Here is a 20,125-nt window from a genome sequence, read left to right on the forward strand (position 1 = left end):
CACTACAACCCCCCCCCCCCCCCCAGGCGTTTCCAATGCAACCCGTTAGTGACATCAATCAGTAGGATGACTTGTGTGCCCAGTTCCCAGATTTGGGCAATGGACACTAGACAGTGACCGACGTGTCCAGCGTTCACAACTTATTATGAATGTGATAAATACCTATTATCTCTTTGTAATGAAGGAGTGATTAATTAAGGAGTTACTTATCAACGCGGGACTTTTCAAGGAGAGACTAATTATATGACAATGAGTGACTTTATTGGACCTCAGAAATAAAACAATTGAGCAGATGACCGTGATTCTGGTTGAAAGACTTCATTCATGCGTTACCACGACAACGGCGAATAGTTCTTCCACCTCCCTAGCGTTCCGTCACAGGCACCCTACAAAATAAGGAACCGCGTTTTCTCCCCTTCCCGCCCCGACAGGTCGCCCCAAGACCCTGGCCTCGCCCGTGGGCGCCAAGTCCTGCCCCGTGTGCAAGAAGAACTTTGCCACCAAGGCCAACGTGCGGCGCCACTTCGACGAGGTGCACCGCGGGCTCCGCCGCGACCTCATCACGCCGGAGAACGCCACGCGGCCGGGCCACCTCCTCTCCCTGGAGGACACGCCCCCCCGGAAGCCGGGCGCGGCCGTGACACCGCCGCGCGTCGCCAGCCCCAAGCCCGCCGCGCAGAACCCTAAAAGCTCCGGCGCCGCCAGCAGCAGCAGCAGCAGCACCCCCGCCGCTCAGAGCCACGGCCGGTCCCGGACCCCCAACCAGACGCGGGCCAGAGCGCAGAAGGCCCACAAGCAGCAGCAGGCGGCGGCGGCGGCGGCGGCGGCGCCCACCCAGCAGTACAGCATCTCGTCCTGCCGCTGCATGCGCTGCAAGAAGACCTACAGCTCTCAGGTCAGCACGTACAGCACGCCTCGCCCGTTTAATAATAAGTAGTGCTGTCAAGCGATTAAAATATTTAATCGCGATTAATCGCATTAATGCCATAGCCAACTCACGATTAATCGCGATTAATCGCAAATCTTTTTTTCTATGCTAAATATCCCTTGATTTCTTTGTCCCATTAATTGTTAAAAATTGGTTTGCGTTAACGCCGTTAATAACGCGTTTAACTGACAGCACTAAAAATAAGAATAATAATTCATTATATTTATATAGCGCTTTTCAATGACCCAAAGACGCTTACAGTGAAGGGGGGGGGACCTAACTCACCACCACCACTTGTTTACATTTCACATTCAGGGACTTAGCGGTCGCTTTCGTCCAAAGCGACTTACAATAGCTATACACACACCGACTGCTGCTGCCCCACCGCGTGTGAACCGAGGACACTACATTTACATTGAGGGCATTTAGCAGACGCTTTTGTCCAAAGCGACTTGCAGCAGTTCATACACCGACGGCGGAGTCAACGATGCAAGGCGACAGCCGGCTCGTCAGGGAACAGTTAGGGTGGGGTGCCTCACTCGGGGACACCTTCGGAAATCGGAGGAGGAGAAGGAGGAGCCGGGGATCGAACTAGCAACCTTTCGGTAACATGCCCTAACTCATGAGCTAAGCCAGCCCAGAACCCGTCCCACAACGGCTCTCCTCCACGTGACGACATTAGCTTTTGTCCTATCCGCAAAAAATTTGAATAGCGCTTTCAGCACTTCTTCAGCCATGTGACCTGTGTGTATTCCTGTGTTTGGACGTGCTTGTGACCGTGTGCGTGTGCTTTGTGTCGTCCAGGTGATGCTGAAGAGGCACATGCGCATCGTCCACAAGGTGTCGGTCTTCAAGAAGAGCCGGGGCTCCAAGCTGACGCGGTCGCAGCGCACCAACGCCAAGACCTCGGCCGCGCCCGCCACCGCCAACCGAGTCCACGTGAAGGAGGAGGCCAGGGAGAGCTCGGAGGAGGAGGAGGAAGAGGAGGAGGAGGAGGCGGAAGCAGAGGAGGAGGAGGAGGAGGAGGAGGCCGCCGAGGAGGAGGAGGAGGAGGAGGAGGAAGAAGCGCAGGTGGAGGAGGAGAAAGTACGCAGCCGTTCCACCCCGCCCCCCGGCGTCAGCCACGAGAAGAACCCCCGCGATGCCCCCGCCGCCTCCGCCGCCAGCGGGCGGGTCAAGAACGAGGAGGAGACTCCCTCCTTCCCGGCCGACTCCTCCTCCTCCCCCTTGGCGCCGGCGGGCGGCCGCGAGCCCCCCGTGGCCGGCGCCAAGGGGGGCCGTGCGCCGCGGCTGTCGGTGGGCTTCGACTTCAAGCAGCTGTTCTGCAAGCTGTGCAAGCGGCAGTTCAGCTCGCGGCAGAACCTCACCAAGCACATCGAGCTGCACACGGACGGCAACGAGATCTTCATCAAGTTCTACCGCTGCCCGCTGTGCCGCTACGAGTCGCGGCGCAAGCGCGACGTGCTGCGCCACGTCACGGTGGTGCACAAGCAGCCCTCGGCCTACCTCGCCAAGATCGTCCCCAAGCTGGAGAGCCGGGCGGTGAAGCGGCCCGCCGAGGTGGTGCTGACCAACACCACCAAGAGGCCGGGCGGAGCTGCTGCGGCCGGCGGCAAGAGCGGCGTCAACGGGCGCCACGCGGCGTCGTCCTCCTCCTCGGCGGCGTCGTCCAACGCCGCGCCTCAGCCCCGCCCGCCCTCGCCGCCCGTCACCCGCAAGCAGGACCAGCTGTCGGCGGCGGCACCGCCCCCCGTCCGGAGGCAGCTGGATCTGTCGCCGGCGGCGGCGGCGGCGGCGGCGTGCGCCCCGGCCCCGCCCGTCACGCGGACCCAGGACCGCCAGCAGCAGCGGCGGCCGTCCACTCCGCCGCTGACGCGCCAGAGCGACAAGGGCGGCCACCCCGACCACGGCCACGCCCCCTCCTCGGCCGGCTCCGCCTCCCGGAGCAACGACGCCCCCTCGGAGAGCGGCAGCACGGGCTCGACCTCCACCGAGGTCAAGGTCACGCAGAACTTCTCGCTGCACGCCTGCGACCAGTGCGGGCGCGCCTTCGCCAAAAAGGTGCGTTCGCCGACGGGGGGGGTTCGAGTGGATCCGGGTCTCAGGTGTCGGGGTTCAGGTTCGGTTCCCCTCGATACGGGGCTCGAGGGGGCTCGGGTGTCGGGGATCGGACCCGGTTCCTTTTTGAACAGCTTCTCAGGCACCACGACTGATTTCAGGCATGGAGCAGTTTTAAATTAAATTAATACTTAATTCAATGCATTGTACACAACTTTTCAGGCTCTCAAATCGTTCTTGCTTTAAGCCTTTAAGCCCGTGCACGGTGTTACGTGTATTTACGTCGGAGTTGTGACTCTCTCCTCAGTGTAATGTCAACAAACACACGAATTTACCAATTATGACTTTAATGTATATAAGTTATAGTTCGATATTATAGTGTTGAATTTCCCATCTGAGATCGATAAAGTATGTCTTGAAAAACTAAAGTGTGTGTGTGTGTGTGTGTGTGTGTGTGTGTGTGTGTGTGTGTGTGTGTGTGTGTGTGTGTGTGTGTGTGTGTGTGTGTGTGTGTGTGTGTGTGTGTGTCCAGCTGTTCCTGGAGAGCCACAAACGCAGCCACCGTAACGCGGCGGCCGTGGCCACCAGGGCGGCGAGCGTGGGGCAGCCGGAGAGCCGGAGGAAGGGGGTCAGCACGCGCTCCAAGTCCCTGCTCTGCTGAACCCGGGACCTGGTGAGGCCTCGCCCCACCTGTCTGATACCATCGCTGTCTGTCTGACTGGCTCATTCTCTCGCTGACTGTCTGACTGGCTCATTCTCTCGCTGTCTGTCTGACTGATTCTCTCGCCGACTGCCTGATTCTCTCGCTGTCTGTCTGATTCTCTCGCTGGCTGACTGTCTGTCTGATTCTCTCGCTGGCTGACTGTCTTTCTGATTCTCTCGCTGTCTGTCTGTCTGATTCTCTCGCTGGCTGACTGATTCTCTCGCTGTCTGTCTGTCTGATTCTCTCGCTGTCTTTCTGATTCTCTCGCTGTCTGTCTGTCTGATTCTCTTGCTGTCTTTCTGATTCTCTCGCTGTCTGTCTGTCTGATTCTCTTGCTGTCTGTCTGATTCTCTCGCTGGCTGACTGTCTGTCTGATTCTCTCGCCGACTGCCTGATTCTCTCGCTGGCTGACTGATTCTCTCGCTGTCTGTCTGATTCTCTCGCTGGCTGACTGGCTGTCTGATTCACTGTCTGTGTTTCTCTCCCTCTAAATATCACTCTGACTTTGGTTCCTTCTTCTATTCATATTTGTGTCTTACTTTCTGGTCCGGTCTTTTTTTTCTCCTTTTTTCATTTTATCTTTCTTACCACTCCACTTCCTCCTTGATCTTCCTCATTACACACAATATTTCTCTTTCTCCTCCTCCCACCGCCATCTTTCATTTCCACAACTTTCCAGCCAGGTTCTTAAAGAGTGAGTGAGTGAGAATGGGTGAGAGAGAGAGAGAGAAAATATCCACCATTGCCTTCTGTATGTGTTCTTGAGTCAATATGGTTTGTGTAACTCTTCAGCAACAGTCTTGTGTTGAGACTGTGTGTGTGTGTGCCTTCAAATGTGTGTGTCTGCGTGAGAGTGTGTGTGTCTGCGTGCGAGTGTGTGTGCCTGCGTGCGAGTGTGTGTGCCTGCGTGCGAGTGTGTGTTCCTGCGTGCGAGTGTGTGTGCCTGCGTGCGAGTGTGTGTGTCTGCGTGCGAGTGTGTGTGTCTGCGTGCGAGTGTGTGTGTCTGCGTGCGAGTGTGTGTGTCTGCGTGCGAGTGTGTGTCCGTGTGCTATTTTTACCGCTGGTCCCCTGAGTGCGCGGGAGACGCCGCCATCCGTTCCATGAGTGCTAATTGCACTGTGGTCTCTTCCAGCAGCTGCTCCACACTGTATAGCGCTTCCCTCCTCGTCCCCCCACTGCTGTACCTCTGTTCAGCTCTCTGTTCAGCTCTCTGCTGTACCTCTGTTCAGCTCTCTGTTCAGCTCTCTGCTGTACCTCTGTTCAGCTCTCTGTTCAGCTCTCTGCTTTACCTCTGTTCAGCTCTCTGCTTTACCTCTGTTCAGCTCTCTGCTTTACCTCTGTTCAGCTCTCTGCTTTACCTCTGTTCAGCTCTCTGCTTTACCTCTGTTCAGCTCTCTGTTCAGCTCTCTGCTTTACCTCTGTTCAGCTCTCTGCTTTACCTCTGTTCAGTTCTCTGTTCAGCTCTCTGCTGTACCTCTGTTCAGCTCTCTGTTCAGCTCTCTGCTTTACCTCTGTTCAGCTCTCTGTTCAGCTCTCTGCTTTACCTCTGTTCAGCTCTCTGTTCAGCTCTCTGCTTTACCTCTGTTCAGTTTTCTGTTCAGCTCTCTGCTTTACCTCTGTTCAGCTCTCTGTTCAGCTCTCTGCTTTACCTCTGTTCAGCTCTCTGCCTTACCTCTGTTCAGCTCTCTGTTCAGCTCTCTGCTTTACCTCTGTTCAGCTCTCTGTTCAGCTTTCTGCTTTACCTCTGTTCAGTTCTCTGTTCAGCTCTCTGCTTTACCTCTGTTCAGTTCTCTGTTCAGCTCTCTGCTTTACCTCTGTTCAGCTCTCTGTTCAGCTCTCTGCTTTACCTCTGTTCAGCTCTCTGCCTTACCTCTGTTCAGTTCTCTGTTCAGCTCTCTGCTTTACCTCTGTTCAGTTTTCTGTTCAGCTCTCTGCTTTACCTCTGTTCAGCTCTCTGTTCAGCTCTCTGCTTTACCTCTGTGCAGCTCTCTGTTCAGCTTTCTGCTTCACCTCTGTTCAGCTCTCTGCCTTACCTCTGTTCAGCTCTCTGTTCAGCTCTCTGCTTTACCTCTGTTAAGCTCTCTGCCTTACCTCTGTTCAGTTTTCTGTTCAGCTCTCTGCTTTACCTCTGTTCAGTTCTCTGTTCAGCTCTCTGCTTTACCTCTGTTCAGCTCTCTGTTCAGCTCTCTGCTTTACCTCTGTTCAGCTCTCTGCCTTACCTCTGTTCAGTTCTCTGTTCAGCTCTCTGCTTTACCTCTGTTCAGTTTTCTGTTCAGCTCTCTGCTTTACCTCTGTTCAGCTCTCTGTTCAGCTCTCTGCTTTACCTCTGTTCAGCTCTCTGTTCAGCTTTCTGCTTTACCTCTGTTCAGCTCTCTGCCTTACCTCTGTTCAGCTCTCTGTTCAGCTCTCTGCTTTACCTCTGTTCAGCTCTCTGTTCAGCTTTCTGCTTTACCTCTGTTCAGCTCTCTGCCTTACCTCTGTTCAGTTCTCTGTTCAGCTCTCTGCTTTACCTCTGTTCAGCTCTCTGTTCAGCTCTCTGCTTTACCTCTGTTCAGCTCTCTGTTCAGCTCTCTGCTTTACCTCTGTTCAGTTCTCTGTTCAGCTCTCTGCTTTACCTCTGTTCAGCTCTCTGTTCAGCTCTCTGCCTTACCTCTGTTCAGTTCTCTGTTCAGCTCTCTGCTTTACCTCTGTTCAGCTCTCTGCCTTACCTCTGTTCAGTTCTCTGTTCAGCTCTCTGCTTTACCTCTGTTCAGCTCTCTGCTTTACCTCTGTTCAGCTCTCTGCTTTACCTCTGTTCAGTTCTCTGTTCAGCTCTCTGCTGTACCTCTGTTCAGTTCTCTGTTCAGCTCTCTGCTTTACCTCTGTTCAGTTCTCTGTTCAGCTCTCTGTTTTACCTCTGTTCAGCTCTCTGTTCAGCTCTCTGCTTTACCTCTGTTCAGTTTTCTGTTCAGCTCTCTGCTTTACCTCTGTTCAGCTCTCTGTTCAGCTCTCTGCTGTACCTCTGTTCAGCTCTCTGCTTTACCTCTGTTCAGTTTTCTGTTCAGCTCTCTGCTTTACCTCTGTTCAGCTCTCTGTTCAGCTCTCTGCTTTACCTCTGTTCAGTTCTCTGTTCAGCTCTCTGCTTTACCTCTGTTCAGCTCTGTCTGTTTAGCTCTCTGCTTTACCTCTGTTCAGTTCTCTTTTCAGCTCTCTGTTCAGTTCTCTTTTCAGCTCTCTGTTCAGCTCTCTGCTTTACCTCTGTTCAGTTCTCTTTTCAGCTCTCTGTTCAGCTCTCTGCTTTACCTCTGTTCAGTTCTCTGTTCAGCTCTCTGCTTTTGTTTGGGTTCAGCTCTCTGTGTTCAGCTCTCTGTGTTCAGCTCTCTGTGTTTGCTCTCTGTGTGTGCTCTCTCTGTGTGCTCTCTGCAACATTTATATTCTCCAATTTCATGTTTGGAGATTTCTGTTGCATTTGTGCGTTCTGTTCAACTGAAAATTTAAACAGTGGAAGAAGTCTTCCTTTGAATGTCAAAAATGTATTAATAATTGATCAATAATAAATCATAATTTAGTAAGTGATATTACATTTGTAAAATGTTAATTGTAGCTTCAGAACTCTGAATAGTTACCAAGTTTTCTCTGTGTGTTAACACGTTCTCGTGTGGTGCACGTCCGACAAGGCGAGCGTCTTCAAGTCATCACTTTATCAAAGAGTTTCAGTTTCTGTTTGTTTTTTTCCTTCCTTCCTCACCTCCACTTTCTCTCTGTCTCTCTCTCTCTGTCTCTCTCTCTCTCTCTCTCTCTCTCTCTCTCTCTCTCTCTCTCTCTCTCTCTCTCTCTCTCTCTCTCTCTCTCTCTCTCTCTCTCTCTCTCTCTCTCTCTCTCTCTCTCTCTCTCTCTCTCTCCTGGCAGGAAGTGACATCACAAAACGAGCCATTTAAGAAATCACAATGAAGGAGTTCCAAGAGACGCTGCGCAGGAAATTAAGACAACTGTGAGGGGAGAGAGTGGACGGAGGGGGGCTGAACCAGGACTCATCCCGGAGGACCAAATGCACACACCCAGTCCACATTCCCTTTGGATGGACGGAGCCGGAACTGGAGGACCACTGGAACGTGTGGGGCGCCCCCTAACTGCGGGGAGGTGTCCACACGGGCTCTGTGGGCGAGCTGCTTTCTGGGCGGCGACCTGCGCCCAGAGGACCACCGCAGTACATTATATATAGATAACGTATATAGACAGCCGATTTCTACTACTACTTCTACTACTTCTACTTCTACGACTGCTACACATGGTCTTTAAACCCTATAGAGGAACCGAGGAGGACACAAGTACGCATATTGGTGCGTGTTATTATATCAATATGGACGTTGTGACGCACAATGCACAGAGAAAAAAAGAAAATGCATATGGTCGCTTCCTGGCTGCGTCCCGGAAACGAAAATATCGATTTTCTTTCTTTTTTTTTTTAATACTTATTCCCGAGGTGATGCTCGGTTAATTTTTGTTTCGATGAAGTCTCCCCCAACGGTGAGCCCAACCTCTTGAAGAACATCATCACGGGTTAGGAGCTCACACAGACTGTAGCCTGTGTGGGTGTCGCCCTCCTTCGAAAAAACATATGTTTCCGAACCCTCACGCTTTTGGAGAGACGCCCGATCCATACGGGAGGTGTCCTCGGCAGGGTGGGGGTCGACCTATCTGGACTCCTCGCCTGTTCCACGCTCTCTCGGCAGAGCGAAGCGCTAAACGATTCCAACTGTTTGTTCTATTCGAGTACTTAACCACATCCGGGACTCAAGCCAAGCTTTTTTTTGTTTTGTATAAATTGTCCGTTCAGGCCCGGCCACTAAACACCGGTGTCTGCAATACCGGCGTCCTTCTGCTGGGAACCCTGTTCAACGCCGGGGTTTGTTTTGAGGGCTCGCACTAAACTGATGATCTTAAAGGGATACACGCCAAACTGGCGTTCCTCTACGGACCAACACAGCGTTGTGTCGTCAGACCAACGAACCACATGGGTGTACTTCTGGAAGACCCATGCAAAAGATGGGCTCTTCTTTTTTTATTAAGGAACTGTTCATGGGTCTTTTCTTGGGACCCATGCATCTCTGTTGTCCCTCCTTAGTTCCCACAGCATTGGTTTCATTTTGAGGACCCATGCAGGGCTGTTGTCCCTTTTTAGTTTACACACAACATAAGTGTCATTTTGAGGACCCATCCAACACTGATGTCCTTGGTTTAGGACGTATTTGAGGACACGTTTGAAACCGCCTCTACAGTAAGGTAAACCCAGTCCGTATTACATGGATAAGGCCATAGTACAATGGTTAACATATTGCCTAAATCCCGCTGGACAGAAATATTATCAGTATACCTTTTTTTTTTCAAAGGCACAGTAAACCACACTTAACTAAGGTGCAATGAAATTAGTTACATTTCCCTGATGTAGATGAAATATTTGCTCTTTTTTTAATTCTATTCGATTTTATAAGTATCGATTCAGTTTAAAATCAATTTACCACTTGGTTATCATTTTTAATGGTTAGTTTAAATGGCCGTAGCGATGTTTTTTAACACAACGTCAGGGGGGGGGAATCGGGGATTACACAATGATCAAACATCACTCAACGTGTCCGACCTCTTGCATCATGTGGCCCTTCGGCTGGCTCCTCAGTTAGCATCAATGTGGGAGAAAGCCATTCACTGTACGCCAGGGCAAGGGGTTCCACTCCCAGCGCGTTCAGAGGCTGCGTGCCAAGGGCTCCGCGGCGGAGAAGTTTGTGCAATGCAAAAATTCCAGTGCATTGCACAACCCAAACAAAAAGGGCGCTTGCCTGGAAACTAAACATTTTGTAACTTTCGTTTGGTTTAGTTTTTTTGGGGGGGGGGGGGTTTGGAGAAATCCTTACTCAGCAGTCATTCATCAATTTGCTCCGTTTGTTGTCGTTCCCTCCCTCCAGCTCCACTCGTGCTAACACTAATAGTGCCACAGCCAGCAGTTCCTCAAACCCTCCTACCGACCACTGGGTCGGTTTACAACCCCGTAAGCCCCGCGCGGTCACGCTCACGACACTTGAATGTACAGTTACTGCGCCGACTGTCTACACTCGTTGCCTCAGTGGTGTGTCGAGGTGTGTGCGGCGTTTTGGGGGCGGTGGGGGAGGTCAAAATCCATCACTGGGATCCGGTCACTAGTCCCACGGAACGACGTTTAGTTTAGGCTATGAACTTCGCTTCGCTTCGGGGGTCGATGCTTATTTAACCCCTCCCTTTTGAATGCTGCAACTTACATGAAATGGTTCCCCTGTTTACGCGGAAAAAAATTGGTGTGTCTGTCTGTCAAAGATTAGTGTGTTTAACTAACGTTTACGGGATTCCGCTCGCTCTAAATGATTTCTGTCACCGACTCGTCGTGTATCGAGATATATATATATACATATACACAGACATGCGTTCAGTTGAGTCTTCTGCTCTTTTTAAGTTATCCGGGGCGCGTCGGTCGTTGGCGAGGCGACGGGCACGTCCTCTATGGTAGTCTTTGAGAAACACTGGCACGTTGTGGAGATGAAGAACACTGCGCAGATCAAGGTCCACCTTTTGATGAACCCACTGAAGACCCGAATCGGCAGTCGGCTCGCTTCAGTGAGAAAGCCATGAAACTGGATTAGCTGAAACCCTATAGATATATATAGATGCATATATATATGACCAAAATGTATTTTTTAATAACCGCTTTTGTTGTGGGATATCAAATGGCGCAGATGTAGATTGCTTTGTCCCTTTTGTGTAGATGGTATAAGAAGAGAGGTATATTTGCTGAAGGAGAGGATACAGTGTTTGAAGCCTTGTACAGTAGATCAGACACTGAGGATGGTTGTCGGTTTCTTCGTCGGCCTCAAACAAACGTTCCCGTCGTCTGACCGCCTGACCCTGTTGTTTTTCCATCGTTTCACACACGTTGACATTTCATGATTTGGTTCTTTACGAGGAATTTTCTTTTTGTTTTTGTGCGCATTGTGGCACTTTGTCAGAAGATGAAACCTCATGAATTTGTGTTTGGACTTGCTTTCTGTTTCTACTCATGTCATTCCGCTTCTAGACATTCTCCGGGTCCGTCGCTGGCACACAATACGACAAGAGTTAGCCTTTCAGTTGTGACAAGAATGTAAAACCTGCCACTTATTGAAATAAATAAAGTTTTGCTTTTCAAAAGCATTTAATGCCGATTTGTCTGAAACGTTCTTCATGCACAACAACGTCTTATCTCTGTTATATTAAGCTTTCATGGTCCTCTGTAATTAAAATGTCATTCTCTGTTTAATGGTATCAGACATTCACTCGGGCGTGTGTCTTTATGGTGAGATGGCTGAATGACCAGTCTTCACATAAACTAACCACAACTAATGGTCATACATACTTTATAACCTGTACAACAGTGGTTCCTGTGGTGGGTCGAGGCCCACATGCGGACCGCGATGGCCTTTTGAGTGCAGGGTTGCAAAGTTAACCCCACCCCTCCACCACCTCCTACTGTTTTCTCCGTTCACGACGCAAGATGGCGCCATTGCTTCACCTCGTCCACTGCGGCGCAGCTGGAACATGTCGCGGTCGGGACAACGTGTCAAGCACGTCTTGTAGCGTTGACACAAGAGAGCACACCCGGGCTTTTTTTGTTGTTTGTTTTTAATTGCCCGATCTCTAACTTTGCTCCCCCGCTTATCCAACTGTTATCTCACACCAGATGGCGATGCAGTTCATTTATTTAATTTGATTCAAGCGTGGTGCAACTGTTTTTACAACGAGGGGAGGATCACGAGACGCAGTTAAATTGGATCGTGGCGCTGGCAATTAAGAGGCGGGGCGTGACGTCTGCTGCGTGAATCTGATGACTTAATTACAATGTGGAGTAGTTAAGGATAAAGACCCGGGACTTTTGTTTCCCTAAAGTAACCATCGATCTGATTAGTGGACAATGCATTTGATTATTTGACCGTATAAACAGAAACATATAGGGGTCAAGCAAGCGCACTGGAATTATGAATGGGCCTGTGTGAATGCGTGGAGGAGGGGGGGGGGGGGGGGGGGGGAAGGAGGGGTAGAGAGTGAGAGGGAGAGATGGGGAGAGGGGGGGGGGGGGGTTAGAGTGTGAGAGAGGGAGAGACGTGAGTGGGAGTATTTGTGATTCATACGGTGGTGTCGCGCGCTGGCTGTGGGTGCGTGCGCTGTCCCTTTCAGCGCCAAAAGCAGGGATCTATCGGCGCGTGCTTCTTCCCCCAAGGAGGTGAATGAACGGGCTCCTCAGAGGAACACTAGAGGCAGGAAAACCCGGACGATACACCCCGAAACATCAGGTAAATAAAATGTTGAATTAGGGCTTGAGATGATGACATCTACCCTTACGAAGTCTCTCTCTCTCTCTCTCTCTCTCTCTCTCTCTCTCTCTCTCTCTCTCTCTCTCTCTCTCTCTCTCTCTCTCTCTCTCTGATTCCCATCCCTGACTTCTTCTTCCTCGTCGTGGTAATCAGGGAGCTCTGATGCGACGCCGCTACCTTTCTTTAAAGAACCACTAAAGATGAGATAAATCAAACCCCCTACCACCCTGGATCTCTTCCCCTTACCACCCTGGATCACTTCGGAACGGTCAGAGCCAGGAACGGTCATTTGAGATCCTCTCCGAAAACCTAAATCCAGGAGGAGCGATATTGGGGAAAACTGCTGAGCTCCGCAAGGAAGTTGCCCGAGGCGGTTCGATCGCATCCCCCCCTCCAGGAATTCTCGCTTTCTACGCCTCCCGAAAAAAAAGACGCGCGCTGTAACGCGTCTTTTGACGCGTAAAACCCAAACCATCGGGATGCTTTCGGAGTGATTTGGGAGACGTATTCTACCTTTTTCATCATCATCGGTCGTGTCTTCCCTCTTGGTCTCCGCAGTGCCCTCGGACTACAACTGAGACCCCCCGTTGTTTGGGCGATTTGTTTTTTTTGGGTGGAAGACACTGGTTTCGATTTGGTGGGGACAGAGAACCGCTCTGCTCTTGTTCTGGAGGGATTGGATCATTTTGTGTGTTTTCTTCTTTGCGAGATAATTTTACCGTCGTTGTCATTACCTTGCGGGATTCCTAATCTTTGCAACATCTCCATTGAGCAGAAGTGCGGTGGACCACAGTGGTGAGTGGAGTGCATTCCAACACATGAGGGGGATATCGAATCAGCCTCGCCTGATACCTTATGTGCATCGTGCCGGTTATGGACTATACGTTATTTTTGACGTTTCTTTTGGTGCATGCATGCATATGCGTTTTGCACCTTTAACTGTTAATCCCTGTACTGCCTTAATTAGGGGCGCGGACAGAATCCCTAGTTTGCTTGCTTCCCCCGCAAGACCCCCACCACCCCGTCGCTTGTTATCCTTAAACACTCCGCCGATCGACGTCACAACAGTGAACTTTGCGACAATAGTTCCTTCCCGAACCGGGGGACGGCTGTGAATGCAGGCGTCATATGCGGTAGATTATGACCACGAGTTGAGCAAGGCATCGAGAATATGGAGATGGGAGGAAGGGAGAGTAGAGGATGAGAAGGGAGTGGGAGTCACAAATTGCGTGTTTTGGGGTTTCTGGTTTGCTGTTTTTGGACTCATTTCTTCGGCACTTTTTGGAGGTGCGACCGTGAACCGCAGAATGAGTGCCGTGTCGGGCCGCCTGGGAGACAGCGGTTAGGGAGGGGGGGGGGGGGGATGCTGCATCGCCCAGGTGTGAGTGTGTTGGGGGGGGGGGGGGGGGGGGGGATTCGATTGGTGAGGGGTAGATGGGCGTGATAAGCAAACCGAGAGAGGGGGCGAAGAGGAGGAAGAGGAGGAGGAAAGAGAGAGAGAGAGAGAGAGAGAGAGAGAGAGAGAGAGAGAGAGAGAGAGAGAGAGAGAGAGAGAGAGAGAGCTGGAGAGAGCTGGAGAATTGGACGAGAGACTACAGGGCGACAATAAATATGGGAGAGGGAGAGAGAGAGAGAGAGAGACAGACAGAGAGTCAGAAAAGATATCACTTTCTGAAAAGAGCATGCCTCCCTGGAGGGGGGACATGGCCTGCAGAATGCAACACGATAGAGCCTCCTGTGGGAGCGAGGGAGGGGGGGCAGATAGAGAGAGAGAGGGAGGGCGGGGGGGGGGGGGGGGTAGAGAGAGAGAAGGGGGGGGGGGAGAGAGAGGGAGGAGGCGTAGAGAGAGAGAGGGTGACAGAGAGGGAGGGAGGGATAGAGAGAAAGAGGGGGAGGAGAGAGAGAGAGGGAGAGAGGGAGAGAGGAGGCTGGAGGGAGAGGCGACGGATGGCTGGGTGTCGAGGCCATGAAGGCAGAGGATGAGACACAGCGCTATTGGATGATCTGAGGAAAGGGGGGGAGAGAATACGGGAACATGTGAAGAGCGAGCTGAACACCGAGGAGGTGGCAGGAGGGAGAGGGAGAGGGGGAGAGCAGAACAGAAAAAAAACGAGAGAGAGAGAAAGAGAGAGGAGGTCTGCAGGCAGACGAGGAGGTGTAGCGAGTGGAGGAGAGACGAGGACCACGGGGAGACGAGCGGGAGGAGGGAGAGGGGGAGGGGGGCGAGGGGAGTTCAGCCCAGGAGTGCGGTAGAGAAGGGGGAGACGGGGGCGAGAGAGGATGACGAAGGGAGCGACGGAGGAGGCGACGAGGGGGGGCTCGTACACGTCACACACACCCACTTTATCCGGGAGACAGGTGGGGGCAGTCACCACCGATAGTACGCGTCCTCCCTTTCATCCTCCCCCCCCCCGTCCCCCCTCACCCACCCCCCACCCTCACCCGCGGTAACCCCCAGAGACGGAGGGAAGCACCCTTTTATGCCGTCAGACAGCAGGGGGAGATGGTCCGGCACTCTACGACGGTGTCACGGCGACATGACATCCTCGTCATCCCCTGGCCGGTTAGCGATTGTCATGACATCATCGTCATCGTCGTCACCGTCATCATCATCACCACCACCATCATCCTCTAACTGGTCAAGGACTCGCATCATTATCATCATCGTCTGCTTACTAGTCAAGGAACGTCATGACATCTTCGTCGTCACCATCGTCATCCGCTAACAGGCTGAGCAGTCTCACGACATCATCATCATCATCGTCATCATCTAACTGGTTAAGGAGACTCATGACATCATCATCTCCATCATCATAATCACCATCATCATCATTCTTCGTTTGCTTGATGATGTCATGACCTCATGAGGTCACATGCCTTCGGAGCCTTCGAGGAAACTCACTCCTCTCTGTCGACGGGAAGGCGCTGAGATACGAGGGACACACTCGAATGGATAAAACAATTTGTATTGATTATGTAACCGGCAGTGACGGTTGCTAAGGAATATACAATTTTTTTGGGGGGGTTCATTGAGAGGATGTTTTGCGTCAAGCAACTTCCAGAGAATGGTCTTATTTAGGAGATTAAACGGTAGCAGGCTGGCGGCGTTTGGAGTGTAGTGGCGTGGTTCCCAGATGGTCGGATGCTGCGTGTGTTAGAGCTCAGCTCGGCCCAGCCACCGGGCAGGTGACGTTAAGGATGCAGGGCCAGGCTGTCCCCAGAAACACCTGGGAAAGTAATGCCTCACTTGAGAAATGAGCCTGCAGAGGTTTTGCTGTTCATGTCCTCACCCCCTCTCCCCCTTCCCCCTCTCAGGGATCACACAAAAAGAATACCACCCCCCCCCCCTACCCAGAAAGTGCTTGCTCAGGCATAGAAAGAACCAGGGACATCTTGTGATGGCGCTTTTTAAGGGACCATGTTTCTTATCTTCTCCACCTGGTTCTCCACTAGCTAGTCATTCACAGCTCGGCCTATCTCACTCTACCTACAGTGTTTACCACATGTGGGGGGCGTCCACACGGATGTTTATCGCATAGATCAACAGACAGACCAACCTAGTGGACCGTACCAACTGGTATTCACCACACATCTGCATGGACACTGAGCTTCGGTAATGGTTCGGCCATGGAAGGCTTCACTAAAAGTAATCCAAAAAGTGCACGTTGTGGCATAAAAGGATCTCCCATCGCCATGTGGCAATGCTGTAACAAATAGTTCTCCCTCTCTGTTTCTGTCCAGCCTTAACGTGTTTCTGATGCATATAGGACATGGCAAAGAGAGATCGGCGATCGGTGCCTAGTAGGGCTGTCCCATCTATTGAGTATGGTAGGAATAAACACATGTTTGGTATACTCCCGGCAGAGGAAGCAGAACAGGGCTAACCTATATAAAGACGAGTTTTTAATCATCGTCAAAGGCCTTGGCAGCACAAGCGTGGCTTTGACCTAATTCCATTTAGAGCGAAAAAGAAACAGAAGGAATTAATTGGGACAGAATGAAATTATGAATTAATTAATTGAGAGAGATCTAAACTTGAGCACTGATTGAAAAAAAAAAAAAAAAAGACGATACAGTAGGTGGCACTGCAGATGGGTTTCCGTTCTGACTGTCATGCTTTGGTGTTTTGGATTGTTTGGGTTGGTAGGGGATAAGGATGCTGTTACCGACACAGAGGCATGATTGAAATGTGCCAGCTCCTTCTGTTTGGGGACGTGGGGAACTGAGTGTTGGTTATGTCCTTGCAATTTTCCAACTTCAAGGAAACACAATTTTCGGGACAAATACATATTTTTGTTGCTCGTGTGTTTGACTCAAATCCTAAAGATAATGGGTTGAAATGGTTCGATACCCAATGTCCACAGCATACCTGTAGGCATCTAGGAAAAGCTGCCCTAACTTCTTACAACTGATTAATGAGACAAAAACAAATTCGTTAAATGTGACCAGATTAGAACTATAGCTAACCGGTGACTAGCATTAGCCCCACATTGCTGCCAAATGCCTTCATTCAGGAAGAGGAAAAGGTATTTTGATTGTTCTTCTTATGTGTAGTGCAGGAGTAGAAAAGATAGATTAGCTTGCTGATGGAAAATGTTTGTTCTCCTTCCGTTTGCCTCTCTGCTCTGTTCGTTAATGTCAATCCTCTCTCTCTCTCTCTCTCTCTCTCTCTCTCTCTCTCTCTCTCTCTCTCTCTCTCTCTCTCTCTCTCTCTCTCTCTCTCTCTCTCTCTCTCTCTCTCTCTCTCTCTCTCTCTCTCTCTCTCTCTCTCTCTCTCTCTCTCTCTGTGTGTTTGTTACTAAGTGAGCCCTATGTTTTTGCTGAGGTCTGCATTGATTCGGGGGCTGAGAACGTGTAGCAGCCCACAGAGCTAATTAACAAGCTTCATCACGTTGCAGAAATTATCCTTCCCGGAGGTTCAGCTGGGTGCACTGAGGTGAGCTCGGAGAGCGATCACGATGAGGTGGGTGGGGTGCTGGTGACGGGGTTGACAAGGACAATGGTGATAGTGGTGCTGGTTAAGGTGGTTAAGATGCGGTGGTGGTGGTGCTCGATATGTTAGTCGTGGTGGTGGTCATAGTGTTGAGGAGGAGGTGCTGGGGGAGGTGGAGGTTATGTTGATGGTGCTGGTGAAAGTGAAAGTGGTTATGAAGAGGAAGTGGTTTAGATGGTGCTGGTGGAGGTGGAAGTGGTTATGAAGTGGTTTAGATGGTGCTGGTGGAGGTGGAAGTGGTTATGAAGTGGTTTAGATGGTGCTGGTGGAGGTGGAAGTGGTTATGAAGTGGTTTAGATGGTGCTGGTGGAGGTGGAAGTGGTAGTGGTGGTGGTGATGTTGCTGATGTAGGTGGCGGTGATGAAGGGGAGGTGGTGTAGGTGGTGCTGGTTGAAGGGGAAGTGAAAGTGGTGATGAAGAGGTAATGCAGATGGTGGAAGTGGAAGTGGTGGTCAAGATGAGGTGGTACAGATGGTGGAGGTGGGAATGAAATTGGTGATGAAGATTAGGTGGTGTAGATGGTGGAGGTGGAAGTGAAAGTGGTTGTAGTAGTTGAGGTGGTGTAGATGGTGGAGGGGGACCTGAAAGTGGTTGTCGTAGACTGAGATTGTATAGATGGTGGAGGTGGTAGTAGTTGTAGTAGATGAGGTTAGGGTTAGGAAAAGCCGTTTAAGCCTAACTGTGCAGTAGGATCTCAGATATATTGCGTTATATATTGCAATGTCTGGTGCGATGCCTCCAGCCTTTTTTATTATTCGAAGCTGCAAAGATTTGTGCATTGAATAGCTTGAAGCAATATGGAAAACCTGAACATTTAGCATTTCTAGTGCCTCGACAAAAAATTCCTCAATCTAACATCCAGCATTTTGTGCACTTTATTCTACAAACTGGAAGTAACCATGAATCGAAATAACCTCTTCAAGCTGTTTTACATAGTTATGCAAAATACAGTGTGTTGCAGATCAGAGAAGGAAATGTATATTATACCGCTGGAATATATGTAAACTGGAAGTAGTATGTGTATAATGACACTACTCAGGACAATGGCTCTGGAGGATGTTGTAGTATTAGCACCAGTGATCATAACAGTAGCTGCATCGTCATACATTCAATTTGAGGAAGACAAAATGTGTAGCAGGGCGATAACGGAGTCCGCTTGTAATCCCTCCTCTTATTCTCAGTCCACCGAGAATGATGAGCCTGGAAATATAAGATCAGAGGCTGTAGGGACCAAGGGAGGTGAATGGAAAAACCGTCACGCCATGGATACTGTTACTAACAATCATAATCATAACTACTGCTATTAATACTACTCCTACCACTACTACTTACAATAATAATCATACTACTACTACTATTAAAACTTCTACTACTAACAATAATAATCCTACTTTTCCCATTACCTCTACTATTATACTTACTACCACTACTACTGCTACTACTTCTATTACTATTACTATTAGGCCTACTATATTTCTACTACCACTTTAATTATTATTGCTATTACTATGCTACTACAACTACATCTATGGCTTCAATTTAAGCGTCAAACGATCACAAAACGATTTCGATTTTTTTATATTTTTTATTTTATTTTTATTAAATGTTTTATAGAACATACATATCTGTACATTATTTTAGATTTGAACATTTTCTTTTTGACCATTTTGTGTATTTCTTTAAGGTGAAATGTCAAAGTACTCAGTTACAAAGTGTTTTTTGAGAGAGACGTGCTGAATTAATGCATCATGTTTTCAAACTCAAAAATAATCGTTTGAATAATTGTGATTTCATTATGGATTTTTTTTCCATAATTTAGCAGCACTAACTACAACTACAACAACTACTACTATTACCACTACTACTACTATAGGGTTGGAGCTATTACTTTACCAGTCTGTTATTTTCTCAGTCTGTTATTTTCTAAGTCTGTTTTCCAGTCTGATGCGCTAGCTAATGAAACAAGGTCAGAGTGCCACGGAACTTGTGGCGTCCTGCAGTGCTGAAGGATAAGAAACTATTTCCTGTCCAACTTTCAAGCAACAACAACGTTTACTTTGATCACTCGAGAGTTGGAAGGAAGGAAATATTTCCTCCCAACTTTCAAGTGTAGGAAGTAAACGTTGCTGTGGCTGTATCTAACGAGCTCAAATCACAGAGCGAAGAATGGTGGAGATATCAGAAGCATCCATCTGTTTTTCTGTCGGTTTCCAACTGTGTTTTTGCATTTCCAAAGAGACAACCTCTGTCTCCTTTCATCTCGAATGGGCGGTCGGGATCACGTCACAATTGATGTTTTCGGAAAGATAACCCGCCATTAATGACTCATCCTCTTTATAGACACATTTTAGTTTTCTACAAACACAATTTTTGGAACGATTCAGATTCATGCAGGTACATAGCATTGATGGTTTTCTTTTCAATATTAGCAGCCTTAAATCTATTCCTGACCCGAAGAAACGGTCAATATCTAGAGTGACCTGACTGAACAACTTTATTGATTCGGTAAAGATCATGTATATCAAATTCTCCAATATATTCCACACAGTTAATTATACATATGTATGTGTTCATTTATTCACTGTCCAAAACCTTGCATAAATTATATAAGGACCACTCATTCAATAATGGTATTCAATACTAAATTATACATTTGATGGTAATGTAGCATTAATGTCAATTTCAAAGTCAAACACGCAGGACACACATCTAAAGGTACACACACACACAGGCACACCCCGCACGCACACACACACACACACACACACATGCACACGCACATGCTAACTGACCTTACATCCAGCGCATCCGCTCGTGTAGTGGTGGTGGTCTAGATTAACTAGAGAGACCTTGGGTTAAAGTTCTGAATATTTGACCCGGGAGGGGGAGCCTACAACTTATGTATGTGTGTGTGTGATGGATACCGTGAATGTGTGTGTATCTGATTGCGATAGAGAGATTGTCTGCTTATGTATGGGTATGTGCGTGGTAAATAGAGTGTGTGTGTGTACGTGTGTGTGCGTGTGATAGGGAGAGTGTATGTATAGAATGGAGACAGATTGTGTGTGTGTGTGTGTGTGTGTGTGTGTGTG

General features: G+C 49.5%; 2 protein-coding genes across 7 annotated transcripts in view; both read left to right on the forward strand.

Moving 5' to 3' along the window:
* znf800b (zinc finger protein 800b) overlaps window positions 1-10,894 on the forward strand; it is a 38,077-nt gene extending 27,183 nt beyond the window's left edge. For both annotated transcript variants that reach the window (XM_030341832.1, XM_030341833.1), the window contains 4 exons: window positions 432-895; window positions 1,733-2,989; window positions 3,519-3,659; window positions 7,578-10,894. In XM_030341832.1, the coding sequence (XP_030197692.1) occupies window positions 432-895; window positions 1,733-2,989; window positions 3,519-3,647 (1,850 nt within the window). In that variant the 3' untranslated portion in view covers window positions 3,648-3,659; window positions 7,578-10,894. The remainder of the gene's footprint in view (window positions 1-431; window positions 896-1,732; window positions 2,990-3,518; window positions 3,660-7,577) is intronic.
* Window positions 10,895-11,844: 950 nt separating this feature from the next.
* Window positions 11,845-20,125, forward strand: part of grm8a (glutamate receptor, metabotropic 8a) — a 234,735-nt gene continuing 226,454 nt past the window's right edge. For 3 of the 5 annotated variants that reach the window (XM_030341947.1, XM_030341949.1, XM_030341948.1), the window contains exon 1: window positions 11,846-12,019. The gene's annotated coding sequence lies outside the window, so the exon portion shown is untranslated. Of the gene's footprint in view, window positions 12,020-12,161; window positions 12,836-20,125 lie in introns of those variants that run through there. The other 2 variants (XM_030341944.1, XM_030341946.1) reach the window with 2 other exon arrangements.

Source organism: Gadus morhua, chromosome 19, assembly GCF_902167405.1.
Source record: "Gadus morhua chromosome 19, gadMor3.0, whole genome shotgun sequence".
Lineage (NCBI taxonomy): Eukaryota > Metazoa > Chordata > Actinopteri > Gadiformes > Gadidae > Gadus > Gadus morhua.